At 47.3% G+C, this 20,075-nt stretch overlaps 1 protein-coding gene across 5 annotated transcripts in view; it reads right to left on the bottom strand.

The window, feature by feature from the left end:
- The window catches only part of PROM2 (prominin 2), a 239,050-nt gene that overhangs the window by 95,737 nt on the left and 123,238 nt on the right, over window positions 1-20,075 (bottom strand). For 4 of the 5 annotated variants that reach the window (XM_073653665.1, XM_073653664.1, XM_073653666.1 and 1 more), the window contains exons 8-10: window positions 17,790-17,864; window positions 1,898-1,961; window positions 1,639-1,798 (exon numbers count right to left, since the gene is read on the bottom strand). In XM_073653665.1, the coding sequence (XP_073509766.1) occupies window positions 1,639-1,798; window positions 1,898-1,961; window positions 17,790-17,864 (299 nt within the window). The remainder of the gene's footprint in view (window positions 1-1,638; window positions 1,799-1,897; window positions 1,962-17,789; window positions 17,865-20,075) is intronic. The other variant, XM_073653667.1, reaches the window with a different exon arrangement.

Below are 20,075 nucleotides of genomic sequence, written 5' to 3'. Positions count from 1 at the left end.
CAAACTATTTATATGTGCACAGTCCATCGCTGTCAGTATCCATGCTTGACACAGGTGACTTAATCCTGATGTCCAGATATGCGTGCTTGAGGAGCGATGGACGGTGGGGGGAGGGTAGGAGGGGCTGAATGCATGCGCCGCCTTCTGATCGGCATTGGACAGATTGAAGCACGTGATCTCTTAGCCCGACATAAAAGAGTGATTGGCTGAGCCTGTAGCCACGCCCCCTTGAGGAAGCTAGTGCGAAATGCGCATTGGGGCCAGGGGTCACGTGGTAAGTGGGTCCTAACAGCTTTCCTGACTGGTAATAGCATGTAACACATGATTTGACACTGCTAACACCGCAAAATGAGATATTCTTGCTTGATTCAGTGAGGTGACACTAACTGGGGTTTGAGATTTCAGCACAGGGTAACTGTGCACTGGGTACATGAGCACTGATAGTTTGCAGCCTGCATTTATGATTGCACTTGAGGCATAGACTGAGATATATATATATATAATGGTGTGCTGTTAAACTGTGACTTGTGTTTTTTTGGGGGGTTTTTTTTTTTGTTTTTTTCTCTGCCTGCTGTTTGCTACCTCCCGTGGAGAGGGGAAGATAAAGCCCTTCTGATTACTAAAAAGACTGGTGTTAAACTGTTTACTGCAATGTGATTTGATTGATGTTAATGCCACTCAGGATATATACTTGTAAACCTGCAAACCACCCCAATTGATCGGTTCATCATTTACTATGGCTCACTGTCTGCTAAATAACTGTTTTTAATTGTTTGTCAGCATATATGTAAAATAAATGGATTTATACTTTTTCACAAAAAATGCTGCATGTGTAATTACTCTGTTTTTCTAAGTAAAATGCTTAATAATGGAGTTAGCATGATTTATATCAAAGTCTGGTTCTTTTTGTGGTATATTTATATGTGCATGTAGCTTTTTCAACGACAAGTCCAGAAATAGCTTTAAATGGGCAGTCCATTCCTCCATTACTGAGAAATCAGCATTTGAATTGCTATGGAAACTGAATGGTAGATCTGAAACACCCGTCACTCCAGCTCTATTCACTGTCCAGCGCCGCTGAAGTTACACAGCATAGAGGCTATCAGTAAAGCAGCAGGAGGAGTCGACACTGTGCGGGAAATAGAGCTGGAGTGACAGTGGCTTTAGATCTACAAATAGGTCTTCAGCCTTATTTACATATTGATTCAAACGCTGATTTCTCAGTAATGGAGGAACCGATTGACCATGTAAAGGTATCACTGGACTTGTCTTTGAAAAAGCTACATGCAAATAAGTAGTTTGGGGATGAAATCCTGCCGACAGATTCCCTTTAAAGAGGGCAGTGGCCAAAATACCTCCACTTAATATTGGCGTCTACTTGGCTTGATATATTATTTATATTGGTTAGAACTTTAGTTATTAGGGCAAGTATGACTTTTCATCTAATGAAATATGGAAAATTTGGATGTCCATCCACTGTCTTCTCATTTACTAATTAATTTCAATAGAAATTGACTACACCATAATCAATGGCCTTTCTATTATTAATATTGACATGTCATATTATTAGTGTATGTCTAGCCCCTTTCAATTAGGTTAACTTATCTTTTCATGTATATAAAATGTATAGATATTTACCGGTAGTATTCGTAGCGTTCAACTTCCTGGCCATAGGTGTTGGTCTTTTGTTCTAAGTTAAGTACTGCTTTATCTATAGGATCAATATATCGGAGAATCGGGATTTTGCCTGCATAGGATATAATTTCTTGCTCTATTTTATTCAAAGCAAATGTGATATCTGGAATTAGACAAAACATAAAATGGGGAAGAAGATTTTAGGATACTTTACCTTACAGAAAAACGTGAGATCCCCTTTCCTTTTGGATTTACAACTCACCACTAATACTTTTGGAAATCTGTTTGTTCACGAGTTCTGGCATATCGTTGAGTGCTTGAAGTGCCTGCGAGGATAAGAGAATGGGAACTAATGACTAAAAGTTATTGAGGAGGAGGGTGGAGGGAAGCAGTCAGGGCCTGCAAGGAAGATGAAAGAAAGGGAATGACAGATTGACACAAGCAATGAAGGCAGAACAGCAGTAAGACAGCCATGAGGAGCAACATCATGCGAAGCCACCACAATAATAAAAGGAAAGATAAAAATTATAAAACAAATTTTCAAGAAATCTTTATTAGTGATGGGCGAGCACTAAAATCCTCGGGTGCTTGATGCTCAGGTGGAGCAAATTGGAATGCTCGGGTGCGCGACCCGAGCCCAATGTAAGTCTATGGGAAACTCGAACATTTTTCAGGCGGCTCCCCCCCGGCGGTCTGCAGAGGGCCTAAAAATTGCCCAAATTGATGGGAACAGTGCTCAAATAACATGGGAACAGCATGGGGAAGACCCCTGGAAGCATTTCTGACTCCCAGGTCAGGTCACTGCTGTCAACAACGTTGTCAGAGGTATTACGCTATTTTTACGGACTTACAGTAAAACATACAAAAACGAAACCAAAATAGATTTTCCTGGGAAATATGTTAAGGAACATCCTTTCCAGGGTAATGACTTGTATATAAGGCAAAATAAATAACCAATAACAAAAATACTCCTCCACACCTTGGCTATGTTCACACGTAGCGTTTTTGATGCATTTTTGCACTTTTGCATTGCTTTCAACCGTGACAAATGCATTCACCGAGGAATGTCATTTTAACATTTTACAAACTTATCTGGCCATGTGGTGTGTGAGACATGATCAGACACATCCTGTTTCATTTATGAAGGAGGGACTCTGAAAGTCACAAAGCCTATTTTTATAGGGACATCAGGTGGCCTTTACTATTCTTAAAGGGCCAGCAGTCGGACCTCGCTATTGTTAGAGAGTCATCAGCCGGCTATGCTTTGTTGTTCCCAATACTAAAGAGTGGGTCTCCTATACTGTTATTGTGTATGCAGTGAGTGGCACGTCTGCCCAAAATGTGGACGCACCCCAATACCCCTTTGAAAATTTGGACGCACCCCAATACCCCTTTGAAAAGACATAGAGGAGGGCCTCCTAAAAACAATGTTCCCATTATTAGGAAGTGGGTCTCACATACTGTTTGCCTATGCAGTGAATGCAAGGGCTGCCAAAAATTTGGACCTACTCCAATGCCCCTTGGAAGAGACGTAGAGGAGGGCCTCCTGAAAAAAAATGTTCCCATTATTAGGAAGTGGGTCTCCCATTGTGTTTGCCTATGCAGTGAATGCAAGGGTTGCCAAAAATTTGGAGGCACTCCAATGCCCCTTGAAAGAGACGTAGAGGGCCTCATGAAAAAATGTTCCCATTATTAGGAAGTGGGTCTCCCATAGTGTTGGCCTATGCAGTGAATGCAAGGGCTTCCAAAAATTGTGAGGCACTCCAATGCCCCTTGGAAGAGACGTAGAGGGCCTCATAAAAAAATGTTCCCATTATTAGGAAGTGGGTCTCCCATAGTGTTGGCCTATGCAGTGAATGCAAGAGCTGCCAAAATTGGGAGGCACTCCAGTGCACCACAAAGACGTGAAGGAGGGCCTCATAAAAAAAGTTCCCATTAGAAAGGAGCAGGTCTCCTATACTTATACTGCCCATGCACTAAGTGTATGGGCTGACAAACATTTACCCCTGGGGGCTATACATGAACATACTGTGTAAAACATTTTTTTTACGGGCATCATGAACACCCTTTAAAAAAATTATGTGGGTGTTGCATCACGGACCACGGTCACCCTGGTGATATAGTGGTGGAGGATGAGGATGAGGAGAAGGAGGAGGACAAGAGCAAATAGCCAAAATCAGGAAGCGTATACCCATGTGTGGGTGTGAAAAGGTGCATGGGAATACACCTCCCAAAAAAAGACACTGGATTTGAGTTTATGTTACGCTGCTATCATTTGGTGGTATTGAGAAGTCTGGCCCAATCCAGCCCTTGTTCATTTTTATAAGAGTCAGCCAATCAACATTTTCAGTAGACAGCCGGATGCGCTTATCAGTTATAATTCCATCAGTGGCACTAAAAACCCGCTCTGATAAAACGCTGGCGGCAGGGCAAGCCAGGACCTCCAAGGCATAGAGAGCCAGCTCATTCCACGTGTCCAGATTGGATACCCAATAATTATAAGGCACAGAGGAATCACGGAGGATGTTGGCACGATCAGCAAGGTACTCTCCCTCAGCATCTTCCCAAACTTTGCACTCCTTGTGAGAGTACCCCGCGCCTCAGGGCCTGTGCGATGGGAGGGGCTGAGAAAACCCAGAACTTTGACAGTGTTCCCCTGCCTGCTGGATTGGAGTTGTGTTTCTCTCGCTTGTACTCCTTGGTTGTCCAACGAACTGTGACCTCTGCCGAAGGCATTTTCAGACGGGAATTTTTTTAATAGTTCCGCAACAAGGACCTTCTGGTACTGCCCTATTTTTGTAGACCTGTCCGCCTCAAGAATAAGAGATATAAAGTTCTCCTTGTAGTGTGGGTCTAGAAGTGTCACCAACCAGTAATGACTGTCACCCAAAATTTTGAGAACGCAAGGATCACGGGAAAGGTAGCGTAACATAAACTCAGCTATGCGTGCCAGACTGCTAACAGGCAAGACTTCCGTGTCCTCACCAAGAGGACGACTGACCATGCTCATGGGCCAGGCATGGCTTTAGGTTCAGCGGTGTCAGCCACAGATCTGCCTGCTCTTTCAGAGCAGTCGACAACTCTTCAGCATAGTGCGGTTTGTCACCTAGCTTCAGCACAGTCTGTTGCCACTTGGCTGAGCCAGTGCTGAAGTGCTTCCAGCTTGTGACTGATGTGGTCATTTCGGAGATGGAGGCTGAAGAGGAAGAGGAGGCTGAGGAGGATGAGGTGCAGAAGCTGTAGACCGTGGGGGCAACCCTGATTGACCTAGGGCCTGCAATCATTGGCGTCAGGAGGACGTGTTCCGTCCCAAGGTTCGATTGGGTCCCGGCTTCCACTATGGTAACCCAGTGTGCCGTCAGTGAGATGTACCGTCCCTGCCCACAAGAACTTGTCCACGTGTCCGTGGTTAGGTGGACTTTCCTAGTAACTGCATTGTTGATGGCATGAGAAATAGTGGTGGCTGGCGACCAAGTACTGAGGGACGGCCGCCACCATCAGGTTGAGGAAAGCTTCCGTCTCCACGAGCTTAAAAGGCAACATTTCAAGCACAAGCAGTCGCGAAATGTGGGAATTTAGTAGTGTGGCCTGTGGGGAATTGGTTGTGTATTTGCGTTTGTGATGCACCCCCTGGGCCGTGGGGGTACCCGGAGCCGGGCCTTGTAAATGCTGGGGGTTGTAGTCACCGTGGCGGCGACCCGGTCCGTGACCCAGGGTAGTCAAACCAGTGGCAGTCTATGTGTATAGGTTATATAGTCCGACTACGCCACCTGTGGATTGCGGTTATGGAGAACCGCCGCTGCGGAGCAGTCCACTGAAGCTGGTGGTATGTGCAGCAAGTGTAGTATAACTCCCCACAGGAAGAGTGTAGCTTCAGGGCAGCGCAGGTGAATGATGGTGGTTGTGCGGGGCGTCCCAGTGCAGTGAGTGCTGGCGCGGTAAGAAACACGGAGACAAGATGATGCAGTCCCAGGGTCTTTACTCACGGTTGTTAGTTTCCAAGTTATACTGCAGATCATAACTTCCCACATCGTGCTGTGCGTACTCAGTGAGGGGCTCAGTCCACCCTCAGATATCTCCAGAGCACTTATCAGGACTCCGTTCTGTGTACCTTTCTCTGGCCTCTCTCCTTGTACCTCACACCTAGCGGCACCTCTGTCCAGTGTCCTCGGGCCTTGGCGGGCGACGTGTGTTCCGTCCCCGGGCCCTATGTGGCTACCTTCCTGGTGGTTGGTGTGGGCGGCCTGCTGTACTTAAAGTGCTGCAGCCTCCGGTTCCCAGTTGAGCCCTGTAGTCTCTGCTGGTTGAGGGATCCGGTTCCCTTCTTCTGGCCTGACCCCCCCCCCTCCTGGCAGCGGCGGGTGTACGGGTGGCAGCTGCACGGCCCGTACCCCTGGGGTCCCTTCGGTTCCTGTCCTATAGCCTCCCTGCTCCCTCTTTCCTCTCCTTTCTCCTTCAGGCTCAGGCCTCTTGACTAGGCCTGCCTGTGGAGCATAGCTCGTACAGAGCCCCTGCTCCTGTCACTTCTCCTCCCAAACACCAACTCCACTCTCTCCCTGAACCAAGATGGTTCCTTCCTTTTATACCTCCTACTCAGTGCTCCCAGGATCTACGTCCTCCACCCATCCGCTACCTGGTTCCCCCTCTCTAGGTGGTTCCATCCACTCCAGCCAGGGATCAGGGACAGTTGTGCTCTCCAGTAGAAGCATTGTCGCCCTGTCACCCGGAAATGTGGTGTAGTGGATGTAGTGTTAGGGTCCTGAGCCATACTCCTTCCTTACCTGAGAGTGAGATACCACACCTCTGGGTGAGATGCAATAAGTCTGTGGCGACCGAACCCTCAGGGGCGCCACATTTGCGTTCCAAGGACTGGGGTATGGACAACTGAACTTTGTGCTGGGACAAGGACGTGCTTGCTGATGGTGATAGTTGAGAGTGTGCAACGACAGGTACAGGACAGGAGGTGTCTTCGCATGCACCATGGACAGGGGATTGGCTTGCATGTACAACAGCAGAAGAAGCAGGGTGTCACCCGCAGACACTGTTCCTGGACCCTGGGGTTCGGCCCACAAAGTCAGGTGCTTTGCTGCCATGTGCCTGATCATGTTGGTGGTGGTCAGGCTGGTAGTTTTGCTACCCCTGCTGATGCTGGCCTGGCAGGTGGTGCAAATGGCCTTTTTGGGGTTATCGGCAGAGTCTTTAAAAAACAACCAGACTCGGGAAGACCTAAGAGTTGTACTGGCACGTTCCGTCATGTTGGTTTTACGGAGAACTGTTGCCGGCCTTTTGTCTGTGGACACCACACTGCTTCTTCCTGCTCTGCCTCCCTCCCTCTGTGTGCTGCTGTCCTCGCTCTGCATGTCCTCCTGCCAGATTGGGTCAGTTACTCAGGGGCGGAACTACCGCCCGTGCAGCCCGTTCATTGAACGGGGGCCCCGAGGGAGAGGGGGCCCCTCCAGGCTCCAGCAGGGCCGCCATCAGGGCATGTCTGCCCTGACTCCAGTGTGGGGCCCAGCCGGTAGGGGCCCCCTTGGAGCCCCGTTGGGGGCCCCCTCTTGTGAGTCTCTCTCCTCATGGGGCCCCCGGCCCCATGCTAAGCGCCGGTCCGGGACATCTCAGCGCTGCGCCTTCATGATTCCCCTGACTTCCGGTCATGTGACGGTGCCGTCACATGGCCGGAAGTCAGGAGAACCTGGTGTCAGCGATTTGGACGAGTGCCAGGATTCTGCAGGGATCGCATGGGGGTAAATATAACAAGTTTTGTTTTTTTCAAAATACAATTTACTAGGAGTGGGGGGAATGGGAGGTGTGTGTGTGTGAGATAAGAGATGCACATGGGGGGGGGGGAGATGATAAAAGATGCACATGGGGTGGGGGGGATGAGAGAGGTGCACATGTGGGGGGAGGGGGATGAGAGAGGTGCACATGTGGGGGGAGGGGGATGAGAGAGGTGCACGTGGGGGGAGGGGGATGAGAGAGGTGCACGTGGGGGGGGAGATGATAAAAGATGCACATGGGGTGGGGGGGATGAGAGAGGTGCACATGTGGGGGGGGATAAGAGATGCACATGGGGGGGAGATAAGAGATGCACATGGGGGGTAGATAAGAGATGCACATGTGGGGGGGGATAAGAGATGCACATGGGGGGGAGATAAGAGATGCACATGGGGGGAGATAAGAGATGCACATGGGGGAGGGGGATAAGAGATGCACATGGGGGAGGGGGATAAGAGATGCACATGGGGGAGGGGGATAAGAGATGCACATGGGGGAGGGGGATAAGAGATGCACATGGGGGGAGGGGGATAAGAGATGCACATGGGGGAGGGGGATAAGAGATGCACATGGGGGAGGGGGATAAGAGATGCACATGGGGGAGAGATGAGATGCACATGGGGAGGGGGATAAGAGATGCACATGGGGGGGAGATAAGAGATGCATGTGGGGGAGGGGGATGAGAGATGTGCACATGTGGGGGAGGGGGATGAGAGATGTGCACATGTGGGGGGATGAGAGATGCACATGGGGGGATGAGAGAGGGGCACATGTGGGGGAGGGGGATGAGAGAGGGGCACATGTGGGGGAGGGGGATGAGGATGAGAGAGGGGCACATGTGGGGGAGGGGGATGAGGATGAGAGATGTGCACATGGGGGGGTGGTGAGAGCTGCTCATGGGGGGGTGAGAGCTGCACATGGGGGAATTGGGAGAAAATGAGCTGCACATCGGGGAATTAGGAGTAGGGGGATAATGAGCTGCACATAATGAATGTGGGGTGGGGGAGAGTAAATGATAAATGACGATGGGGTGGGGAGAGCACGGACATGATATAATGAATTGGGGCAGGGGGTGCATGTAAATAATGAATGCGGGGAGCAGGAAGTATAGAGTAGAAGTTCTAATTAAATTATATATTAAGTGCCTATTTACAGTTAATGGGGGCATCGTGGTGGATTACAATTTATATTTGGAATGGTAGGTTGCATAATAACTAACCATATATTGATGGTGGATGCACGTCTGTATTCAGCTGCGTAATGTAGAAGTTGGGGAATGTGCTCTAGATAACTGTGTTATTTTATGCAGAGACGAGTCCTGGCTGGAAGACGTGATGGCGGTCTGTGCTGGATGAAGGAGAAAAGCGTAGCTGAAGGACTTCACCTAGAGACGTCACCAGTGAGTCAGTGCATTACATGTACACTTACACTATATACTATGTACCGGGCTCCTGTGTATAATGTCACTGGTGATCACAGTATTACCTGTACACTATATACAGAGCTCCTGTGTATAATGTCACTGGTGATCACTGTATTACCTGTACACTGACACTATATACAGAGCTCCTGTGTATAATGTCACTGGTGATCACTAGATTACCTGGACACTTACATTATACATACCATGTATAGAGCTCCCGTGTATAATGACACTTATGGTAATATTAGTAATGTGGTGGTAATATTAGTAATGTGGTGGTAATATGTGGTCTGGTCATGGTGTGGCAGTTTTTCTCCCTTCTGTGTGGTATTATTCGGTCACTATGTTGTGGTAATATGTGGTCTGGTGATGGTGTGGCGGTATTCCCTGTATGTGGTATTATTGGTCATTTTAAAAAAAAATGTATATGACACATTCCCTTAAAGAAAACTAAATAAAAATATATCTAAAAAGAGTATTGGATATTTTAAGAAAATTTTAATAGGTTAGAGTAGGGCCCGGCCAGAAGAGTCTACCTTATCGTGGTGGCGGCTTTAAAAATCTTTTGGCCAAAACAAAAGCTGTTGGCTATGTATGTGGCACCGTCACATGGCCAAACGTCAGGAGAACCTGGTGGCAGCGACATGGACGAGTGCCAGGATTCTGCAGGGATCGCATGGGGGTAAGTATAACAAGTTTTATTTTTCTTAAATACAATTAATTAACTAGGAGTGGGGGGGATGAGAGATGCACATGGGGGGGATGAGAGATGCACATGGGGGGGATGAGAGATGCACATGGGGGGGATGAGAGATGCACATGGGGGGGATGAGAGATGCACATGGGGGGGATGAGAGATGCACATGGGGGGGGTGAGAGATGCACATGGGGGGGATGAGAGATGCACATGGGGGGGATGAGAGATGCACATGGGGGGGATGAGAGATGCACATGGGGGGGATGAGAGATGCACATGGGGGGGGTGAGAGATGCACATGGGGGGGATGAGAGATGCACATGGGGGGGATGAGAGATGCACATGGGGGATGAGAGATGCACATGGGGGGGTGAGAGATGCACATGGGGGGGATGAGAGATGCACATGGGGGGGATGAGAGATGCACATGGGGGGGATGAGAGATGCACATGGGGGGGTGAGAGATGCACATGGGGGGGTGAGAGATGCACATGGGGGGGTGAGAGATGCACATGGGGGGGTGAGAGATGCACGGGGGGGATGAGAGATGCATCGGGGGGGTGAGCTGCACATGGGGGGGATGAGAGCTGCACATGGGGGGGTTATGTTTACATAACTTTGTTGCCTTATGAAGCGCAGGGGGGGGGCCCCAAAAAATTTCTTGCACAGGGGCCCACTACAGTCTGTGTCCGCCCCTGCAGTTACTATATCATCTGTGACGCCCAGCTGCGCTTGGTATCACAGATCCTAGAAGGGTGTATTGAAGGATTCCTCCACAAGAGGCCCCCATAACCATTCACACATCTCCACCTTCCACCTCAGACCACCAGAGGGAGCCCGTTAGGGATAGATAAATAGGGAAGGTGGAGCCAGGTGGCAGTTAGTCTGGAGACGACAGTTAGTCTATTCTGGAGTCAGAGTCGAGTTCAGTCTGGTTTAGCAGTGAGTCCAGTACAGTCTGAGAAGAGTTACCTCAGATGACAAAAGCCTGTTCCAGCTCCTGCAATTGCTATCCTGCAGTGGAGCTTATCCAGACCAAGACTCAGCGTAACTCAGAGTGGTGAGCTTTAGGTGTGTCGGCGCCATAAGATCGGTGAAGCGCGGCAAGCTGCCGTTAGTGTGAGTAGCCTAGTGAGGGCCCAAGTAGGCCGAAGGCGAGTGGAGAGTTAGTACATAGGGGGCAGAGGAGCTTAACTGGCTCACCCTGAAGAAGTTACCGGACACCGGGTCCGAAGTTTACCGGGATCTCTATGACCCAGTAAGATATAACCGGAATCCCTGGGGAACTACAAGTCCCAGGATCGCTAAAGTGCTGATACGTAACAGAGCCAGGAGACACATAGGCCCCGTAAGTCGGGAGCGTGCACTCCAAGAAAAGGCCCTACCACAAGGTCAGCCAGCGCAGGACAGAGACAAAGTTAGGCCTAGCTCCAGGCAGGTCAGAAACTTACTACACAGAGGCAAGAGACAGGAGGCCCGAAACCCGCTCATTGGGGAGGATCCTGACATGCACCCTTTACCCTACAGTGCTCTGGGACGTGCCTGAATTTCCATCAGTAAAAGGTACTGAAGTGACTATCGTTTCTGTCCCTGTTCTTGCTCTGACCCGGCTGGGTCTCGCCTGTCCAGCATACCCCCGCCACACACTGCCCTGAGGCCTAGCTCCACCTGTGGGGAGCTATATCATCTAGCTGCCTTATCATCGGCCTCAGTGGACTGCGCAGCGCTGGTGATCCTCACCAGAAGCCAGAGGTGGCGTCACAAACTCTTTCTTAAAATTAACAAATAACCATAAACGCTTTTAAGGAGCAACCCCCAGGGTACGGGCCCGGGAGCCGACCACCGCGACATCCCAAGGCCACTCTAAAGGCCCGGGTACCGAGTCATCCCCTGGGCGAGTCACATCCACCACCTCGTTTTCCACTTCTGCACCCTGGTCTTCCTCCTGACTTTCTGGCAATTGTGTTTCATCATTGTCCACCTCATGTGACACTTTCCCACCGTCGCCTTCATATGACCGTGGATGCTCAAATATTTGGGCATCGCTACATGCGATCTCCTCTTGCCCCGCTTCAAGTGGACCAGGCGAGAGGCCCGAATCTATAAATGGAAAAGTGAACAGCTCTTCGGAGTGTCCAAGTGTGGGATCAGTTGTCTCCGGGCACTCGGCATGGTGGGAGGAAGGAGGATCAGGATGAGGAATATGCGGTCTAGACTCATGGCTACTGAGACTTGACCGTGTGGAAGACAGGTGGTGGTGGCTAAGTGACTGGAAGCATTATCTGTTATCCAACCAATAACCTTTTCACACTGCTCTGTGTTCAATAGTGGTGTTCTGCAGTCCCCTATTAATTGGGGCAGGAAGGTCGAGCGAGAAGATGTGGGTGTTTGTTGTGGCACACTTTCAGCTTGCCCACGGCCTTAGCCTTTGCATGCACCATCACCATCACGTCCAGTTCCCCGTCCCTTGCCACGTGCCTTGCCCATTTTAAATGGAGGACAATATCTTCCAAGCTCACTACAAATGGCTGAATTTGGAGCGAACTTATATGTGATCCGTGTGACGGACAAACCACAGTTTTAAATAGCTGGCCTGTAGGTAACTATTTTTAACAGCGCTGACCTCGTGTCAATAAGTTCACTGACACACTGCAACAAAATTTCAATGGAGGCCAGAAATGGCAATATTTTCAGTGCAATTATATGTGATCCGTATGATGGACAAACCATAGTTTTAAATAGCTGGCCTGTAGGTAACTATTTTAACAGCACCGACCTCGTGTCAATAAGTTCACTGACACACTGCAACAAAATTTCAATGGAGGCCAGAAATGGCAATATTTTCAGCAAAATTATATGTGATCCGTGTGACGGACAAACCACAGTTTTAAATAGCTGGCCTGTAAGTAACTATTTTTAACAGCGCCGACCTCGTGTCAATAAGTTCACTGACACACTGTAACAAAATTTCAATGGAGGCCAGAAATGGCAATATTTTCAGCGCAATTATATGTGATCCATGTGACAAACAAACCACAGTTTTAAATAGCTGAATTTTTAGCGCTATAATATGGAAAGAACCTGGCTGTATTCTGCAGTGCCAACAAGCAAATGGCGCAGAAAAACGGTGTACTCTGGATTGCTTTTTAAGCAAATAATCAGGATTAAGATAAAAAAAAAAATATTCCTGGCCCCTGATACCTGGGGCTATTTCTACAAATATAATATCTGTAAAAACACCAGCAGACAGAACTGGAATGGACACTCTTGCTATGTGCACTGCAGTCTGCTATGTACCCTGCCTGCCTGCCTAGCACTGATATCTCTGCAGCTGGATTAGTCCTCAGAAGGACTGTTAGTTGAGATGGATATATGTAGAATCTTGTAGAATACCTACACTAACTAATAAACAACCGAATCTCTCCCTAGCTCAGCAGCAGCTCTCCCTACACTGCCTGATTGCGGAGTAGACTGTGACGAGCACGGCGGCGCCAGGTCTGATATAGACCTGATGACACTGTGCGGTCAGCCAATCACTGTAATGCCACAACCAACATGGCTGAGGCATTACAGTGTGTGGCAGACAATCCCTGCATGTTGATTGGCGCTCTAAAGAGCGCGAAACATGCAGGGAGGGGACCTGAGCTCCCGCCGAGCAACCCCGGAAATACTCGGCGAGCACCGAGCAGCAGTGAGCATGCTCGCTCATCACTAATCTTTATCCGTTATGGACCTGGATCCATTAGCTTTACCCAATGTTATTTGATGAAATTCTGCTAGAAATGTGAGAACATTTCTTGGCTAATGTAGATATCAGCAGCTTAGCCAATGATTACGGCTTAGTTTAATCCATTCACACATGAGAAATCTTGCCACTCATCCAAAGACAAAGTATAAGGGTAAAGCCAGTTTAAAAATAGATGAAAACAAAGTACACATCAAGGTAAAAGCAATTAAGGAAGTTATTTTTGTATTTTGTATGTAGAAGTACTAATTTCCTTAAAAGACAACCCATGGGTAGTGTTGAGCGATACCTTCCGATATCAGGAAATATCGTATCGGATTGGATCGGGCCGATACCCAAAAAGTATCGGATATCGCCGATTCCGATACCGGAAACCAATGCAAGTCAATGGGACACAAATATCGGAATGAAAATAAACCCTTTCTTTCCTTGTAGGTTAATTCTACATGAAGTAAAACAACTAAGAATAATGTAGAATGACATGAAAAGCCGGCAATTCATCAGCGGCATTCACCGGTACCTGACAATTTACAACAGAAAGAATAGAGCTTCACACATAGATTAGGTAGATAGAACCATGTCAGTCACATATATATGAAGTACTGTGACAGTGTTGCTTACTGTACTTGTCATTTAGTGTAAAGGATTTATTTTAAAAAATATTAGTGCTTTCGTGCACCGTCTCTTTAAGAAAGCCGGCCGGCAATTCAGCATCTGTACCCGACAATTTATAATAGACAGAATAGAGCTTCACACATAGATTAGATAGATAGAAACATGTCAGTCACATATATATGAAGTACTGTGACAGTGTTGCTTACTGTACTTGTCATTTAGTGTAAAGGATTTATTTAAAAAAATATTAGTGTTTTCATGCACAGTCTCTTTAAGAAAGCCGGCCGGCAATTCAGCAGCGGTACCCGACAATTTATAACAGACAGAATAGAGCTTCACACATAGATTAGATAGATAGAAACATGTCAGTCACATATATATGAAGTACTGTGACAGTGTTGCTTACTGTACTTGTCATTTAGTGTAAAGAATTTATTTAAAAAAATATTAGTGTTTTCGTGCACCGTCTCTTTAAAAAAGCCGGCCGGCAATTCAGCATCTGTACCCGACAATTTATAACAGACAGAATAGAGCTTCACACATAGATTAGATAGATAGAAACATGTCAGTCACATATATATGAAGTACAGTAATAGTGTTGATTACTGTACTTGTCATTTAGTGTTAAAATAAAGGATTTATTTAAAAAAAAAATGGCGTGGGGTTCCCCTTAATTTTAGGCTCTAGCGGAGGTTAAGCAGACAGCTGGGGCAAATGTTTGAAGCCTGGGAAGGGGGTAATACCCACGGAGCTTCCCAGGCTACTAATATCAGCCCCCAGCTGAATACCTAGCCTTTACTAGCTATTAAAATGGGGGAACCCCCCAAAAAAAATAACGTGGGGTCCCCCCTATTTTAATAGCTAGCAAAGGCTAGGCAGACAGCTGGGGGCTGATATTAATAGCCCAGGAAGGGTGCCATGAATAGAAAAAATAATTTATTTGAAATAAAACACACAATTTTATTTAATTCTTAGTTTACTAAAAATAATAGTTACCTGTCCACGTTCCTGCGCTGATCTCCCATGCACAGCTGTCACATCTGGAGATGGTGACAGCTGTCATGGCTGCTGTAAGCTCACGCTGCCGGGAACACGTCCGCTCCCGGCAGCGGGAGCCACTGACTGAGGTCACCGGAGTGCATTCAGGCAGCGCAGCTCCGGAGACCTCCTTTACGGCAGTGCTGTACCGTGGGAATTTCTCACGATACAGCAGGGCCGTAAAGGAGCTAACCGGAGCAGCGCTGCCTGAACTCCGGTGAACCCTTACGGCCCCGTCATTCTAGCGGCGGCAGCGGTTCAGAGCGGTCACATTCTATGTGGCCGCTCTGAACTGGAGATCTTCGTGGGACACTCGTGGACTACTACGGAGGGGTAAGGATAAGGTTGTGGTTTATTATTTTATATTTTATTACAGGAGATCGATGGCTTCGGGGAATTAGGTGTCTAGGTGAGTATAGGTGTAGTTTTTTATTTTTTACTTTATTTTAGGTGGCGATCGGCGGGGACAGGTAATGTATGAACTAATTTCTTTTAGGTAACCACTGGCCACCAATGACATGTATTTAACATTTATTGGGGACACAGTAGGGCAATTTAAATAGCAGGATCAGGCTGATGGGAACTACTGCTCCCATCGAGCTGATCCTGCTGGCAGGAGTGGACGGGGGACAGACATAGGCCGATGGGAGTAGTAGTGTCACATCGGCCTATGTCTGCCTGCACGCACAGACACCGCGCACACCCGCACAAACATCGCACAGACACCCCGCACACACACCCCGCACACACCCGCACAAACATCGCACACACACCCCGCACACACACCCCGCACACACACCCCGCACACACACTAATCATGACGGGTCTGGGAGGTGAGGCTGACCTGTGCGGCCGTGGGAAAGTTCATGTGAGTTCATGCAGTCAAGCATGAACTCACATGAACCCTCTGAGGGCACCGCGGCGACTTCAAATGAACAGCTGATCAGCATCACCTGATACCTCAGCTGTTCATTTGAAATAACCGGCGGGAAAGCGCAGCACAGAACGGGAAAGCCGGCGGTGAAGTCTTTTCACTGCCGGCTTCCCCGCCCGGGTCCTTCGCTCCTTGGTGCTGTGCTCCCCGCCCGGTCCTAATTTACGATTGGGATTGGAGGTGGCGAGGGGAGCGGAGGATCGGGGTGGGAGGCTGCGGGGAAGCAGTATGGGGCTGTGTGATTGTTTAAAAGCCGGCGGCTTTTTACCGCGCGCCGGCTTTTAAACAATCAGGAGAATTCTCCCCCGCTGGGATGGCATTCTGATGACAGGCTGGATCGCGCTGCCATCCAACTTGTCATCCTTCACAGACACTGCAGAGCGCAGGCATTATGGGAACTTCCGATTCCGGTATCCGATATTGTAAAAGTATCGGAATTAAGTATCGGAATTCCGATACCGCGAATATCGGCCGATACCCGATATTACAGTATCGGAATGCTCAACACTACCCATGGGTAATCTATTTTTTAAAAAAAATAATTTTAAAATATCCTATTAAATAATTATAGGGATTGTTCAATCACAGCATATTGAAGACCTACGGTATATAGTGCATCAATATGAGATCACTAGGGGTCCAACACCCACCGGTCAACTATTTGTTCTTCTGAACAGGATTTGTTCTGCAGTACCTGGCAACAGCTGCTACACATTGGGTGGAGCTGCACTTTGCAGCTCCGTTAAAAGTATTTATATGCAGAGCAAATAACAGTTAATCGGTGGGGGTGCTGGATGTGGGACCCTCACCGATTTCATATTGATGACCTGTCCTATGCTGTAACCAGACAACCCCTTTAATAACGGGGCACACATTTTAGCCAGATTAGGAGTAACTGCAAAGAGGGTGTCATGATTCCGTCAATCGGTGTGTCTGGAAGCAGTGAGTGACAGTTCAGCCATCCAATCTAGGACAAGGGCGTGCTGAGCTGTCAGTATGGTGATGGACAGCTCAGCCATCCAATTGGAGGCTGGGGCGTACTGAGCTGTCAGTGTGTTGACAGCTTTCTCCAGTGTGCCGAGGCTTTCTCCATGAGTCTGCTATTTGAGTGATTACATGGCTATTTACCTGGCTCTTTGTCTCCAATTAGTGCCAGTTGTAGCTTTGCTCAAATGATTTGTGTTTGCTCTGTTCTCTGTGTTCCTGTATTTGATGTTTGTTGCCAGACGGTTGACCTTGCCTTTGACCATCTATTTGCCTTGCCATTTTGTCTTGATCCACTACCTTCCCAGAATTCTGACCTCAGACTGTGACCTGCCCCTTTGTTTATGATGAGCCCTCTTGGTATCAGACCCTGGACCACTTGAGTACCCAGCTTCATGGCTTGTCCGTGAGTAGTGACTAGCATCACAGAGGGTTTCTCACTCTGGATTGTCCTAAAGCAATCTATTTTCATTTTCTACCCATTGGCCTACAAAGGGCCCTATCAAAAGAATACTAATCCTAGATATGAATGATATGAAGTGAGCAGGAGGAACACTTGCCTCTGTGTTTGTAAGTTTGAGGGCTTGTTTTGCATGTTTCCTAAAAAGTGTTTTGTAGAAATCCTGTAGAGAAGTCAGGGAATAATAGTACTGAAGGGGTGTGCCATAACCTGTTAAAAGTGCTTGATAACCTTTGTGTCACGCTGTAGGGGAGAAGGCTTTTACTGCAGTCAGTTGTCTTACAGCAAGAAAAGATTCATGTTTCTTTAATAAAAAACTACTATATCCGAGGAGTTAAAACAGTGGGAAAACTGCATCTTTACAAACAGACTCTCTTGAAAAATGTTTTATCATATCACCTTTTCCCATTCAATAATGTTGACAAATAAATGTCCATCTCTAATATTTTAGTAAAATAATTTAAGATACGAAAATGTATTTACCCTCTGAAAAATCCCGGGTAGGTTGATTTTTCTCACATTGGATAATTTAGCCACAAATTCATCAATAGAAGGAACCTAAAATATAAAATATATGTCAGTAAGATATCTATCTGTCTGTCTCTATCTATCTATCTATCTATCTATCTATCTATCTATCTATCTATCTATCGAAACGTGGTGCAGTGGCCACAGGGCCGCCATCAGGGCATTACTGCCCTTACTGCTGTATGGGGCCCAGTGAACAGAAGTAAAGTGGGGGGGCCCGGTCCAGGGCCACCCCCTCTAGTGCTTCTGCTCACCGGGCCCCAGGGTACAGTGTACCAGAGCGCAGCGTAAATCTCGGCACAGGGAGCCTTGGAACTCTTACAACTGTAAAACTGAACAGCCGTGCAGCTCCAAGGGAGTCCCTCCGCCTTTCCTGTGATGCACTGGAGACGGCGCATATGCAATGACGTCATCACATACTCGCCTGCATCGAGCTCCAGGATGTCAGTTCAGAAGTGGAGTTGCACCTGTATGGAATCGTATGAGAGGTAAGTATGAAAAACTTTTTTTTTAATAGAATTAATTAAAGGGTCTTGGGATGGGGGGGTGGGGAGAGGACATGATGAACTGGGAGTGGAGGGTGGAGAGAGCACATGATGAACTGGGAGTGGGGGATGGGGAGAGCTAATGAACTGGGAGTGGGGGGTGGGGAGACCAAATGATGAATTGGGAGTGGGGGGGTGGGGAGAGCAAATGACAAATTGGGAGGTGAGAGCAAATGACAAATTAGGAGGGGGGAGAGCAAATTATGAATTGGGAGTGGGGGGGTAGGGAGAGCAAATTAATTGGGAGTGGGGGATGGGGAGAGCAAATATTGAATTAAGGGTGGGGGAGCGCAAATAATGATGAATTGAGGGTGTGGGATGGGGGAGCACAAATGATAAATTGAAGGTGGAGAGAGCAAATGATGAATTGAGGATGGGAGAAGGGGGGAAGAAAATGATGAATTGAAGCTGGGGGTGGGGAGAGCAAATGATGCCTTGAGGATGGAGGAGGAGAGCAAATGATAATGAAGTGAGGGTGGGGGGCAGAAAAAAGGTGATGAATTGGGGATGGAGGAGAGAAAATGATGATGAATTGGGGATGGGAGAAAGAGGACATGACAAAATTAATTGGGGCAGAGGGGGGCATGTAAATATAATGACTCGAGAGAATGGGGGCGTTGAGGATGATGGAGTGTGACTGGTAATGAATTGAGGGAAAGAGTACAGGTTCTACTTAATTTTTATATTTATTAGGTGGGGAAAGTGGCTATTTATGGTTAGTGCACGTGCAGTGGTGGATTACAATTTATATTTGGAATGGTGGGTTGCATAATAACTAATTATATATTAATGGTGGGTGCATGTCTGTATTCAGCTGCGTAGTGTAGAAGTTGGGGAATGTGCTCTAGATAACTGTGTTATTTTATGCAGAGACGAGTCCTGGCTGGAAGAAGTGATGGCGGTCTGCGCTGGATGAAAGACTTCAACTAGAGACGTCACTGGTGAGTCAGTGTGTTATCTGTACACTGACACTATACACTATATACTATGTACAGAGCTCCTGTGTATAATGTCACTGGTGATCACTGTATTACCTGTACACTGACACTATATACAGAGCTCCTGTGTACACTGTGTTCCAAATTATTATGCAAATAATATTTTCTCAGATTTTCCCAAATTACCTATATGAATTGCAGTCATTGTAATTTTCCAGTCAAATAACTATTAGAGTACAATTGAAAGGTTTTTGTACAAACTGCCTATGATAACAGTATATTTTTAAAAAAATAAAAAACTCAAACTGCACTCAAAATGCATGTTCCAAATTATTGTGCACAGCAGAGTTTTCAACCTTTTCATTTTAATAAAGAACAAAAAAATGGATATTTTTGAAATTATAAGCATTAGCAGGTTGTTACAAACTAAAATCAAACAGTTTTCAACTCAAAACTTTATTCTAGGTGATGTTACATTTGCACATAGGACCGCTTGTTCGAAAGGAGCTTCTGAACTCTCTCATCCATTGAATTTGTCAGGTTTTGGATGGTTTCTGCTTTAATTGTTTTGCATGAGGACAGAATACCCTCCCAGAGCTGTTGCTTAGATGTGAACTGCCTCCTGCCATCATAGACACTCCTTTTGATGATGCTCCAGAGGTTCTCAATGGGGTTGAGGTCAGGGGAGCATGGGTGCCACACCATAAGTTTGTCCCCTTTTATGCCCATAGCAGCCAGAGATGCAGATGTGTTATGTG

This window comes from Phyllobates terribilis, unplaced genomic scaffold (genome assembly GCF_046119375.1).
Source record: "Phyllobates terribilis strain yellow unplaced genomic scaffold, ASM4611937v1 Scaffold_11__3_contigs__length_659146591, whole genome shotgun sequence".
In the NCBI taxonomy this organism is placed as follows: domain Eukaryota; kingdom Metazoa; phylum Chordata; class Amphibia; order Anura; family Dendrobatidae; genus Phyllobates; species Phyllobates terribilis.
Note: the sequence above shows the minus strand (reverse complement) of the source record. Positions and strands in the feature narration are given on the sequence as shown.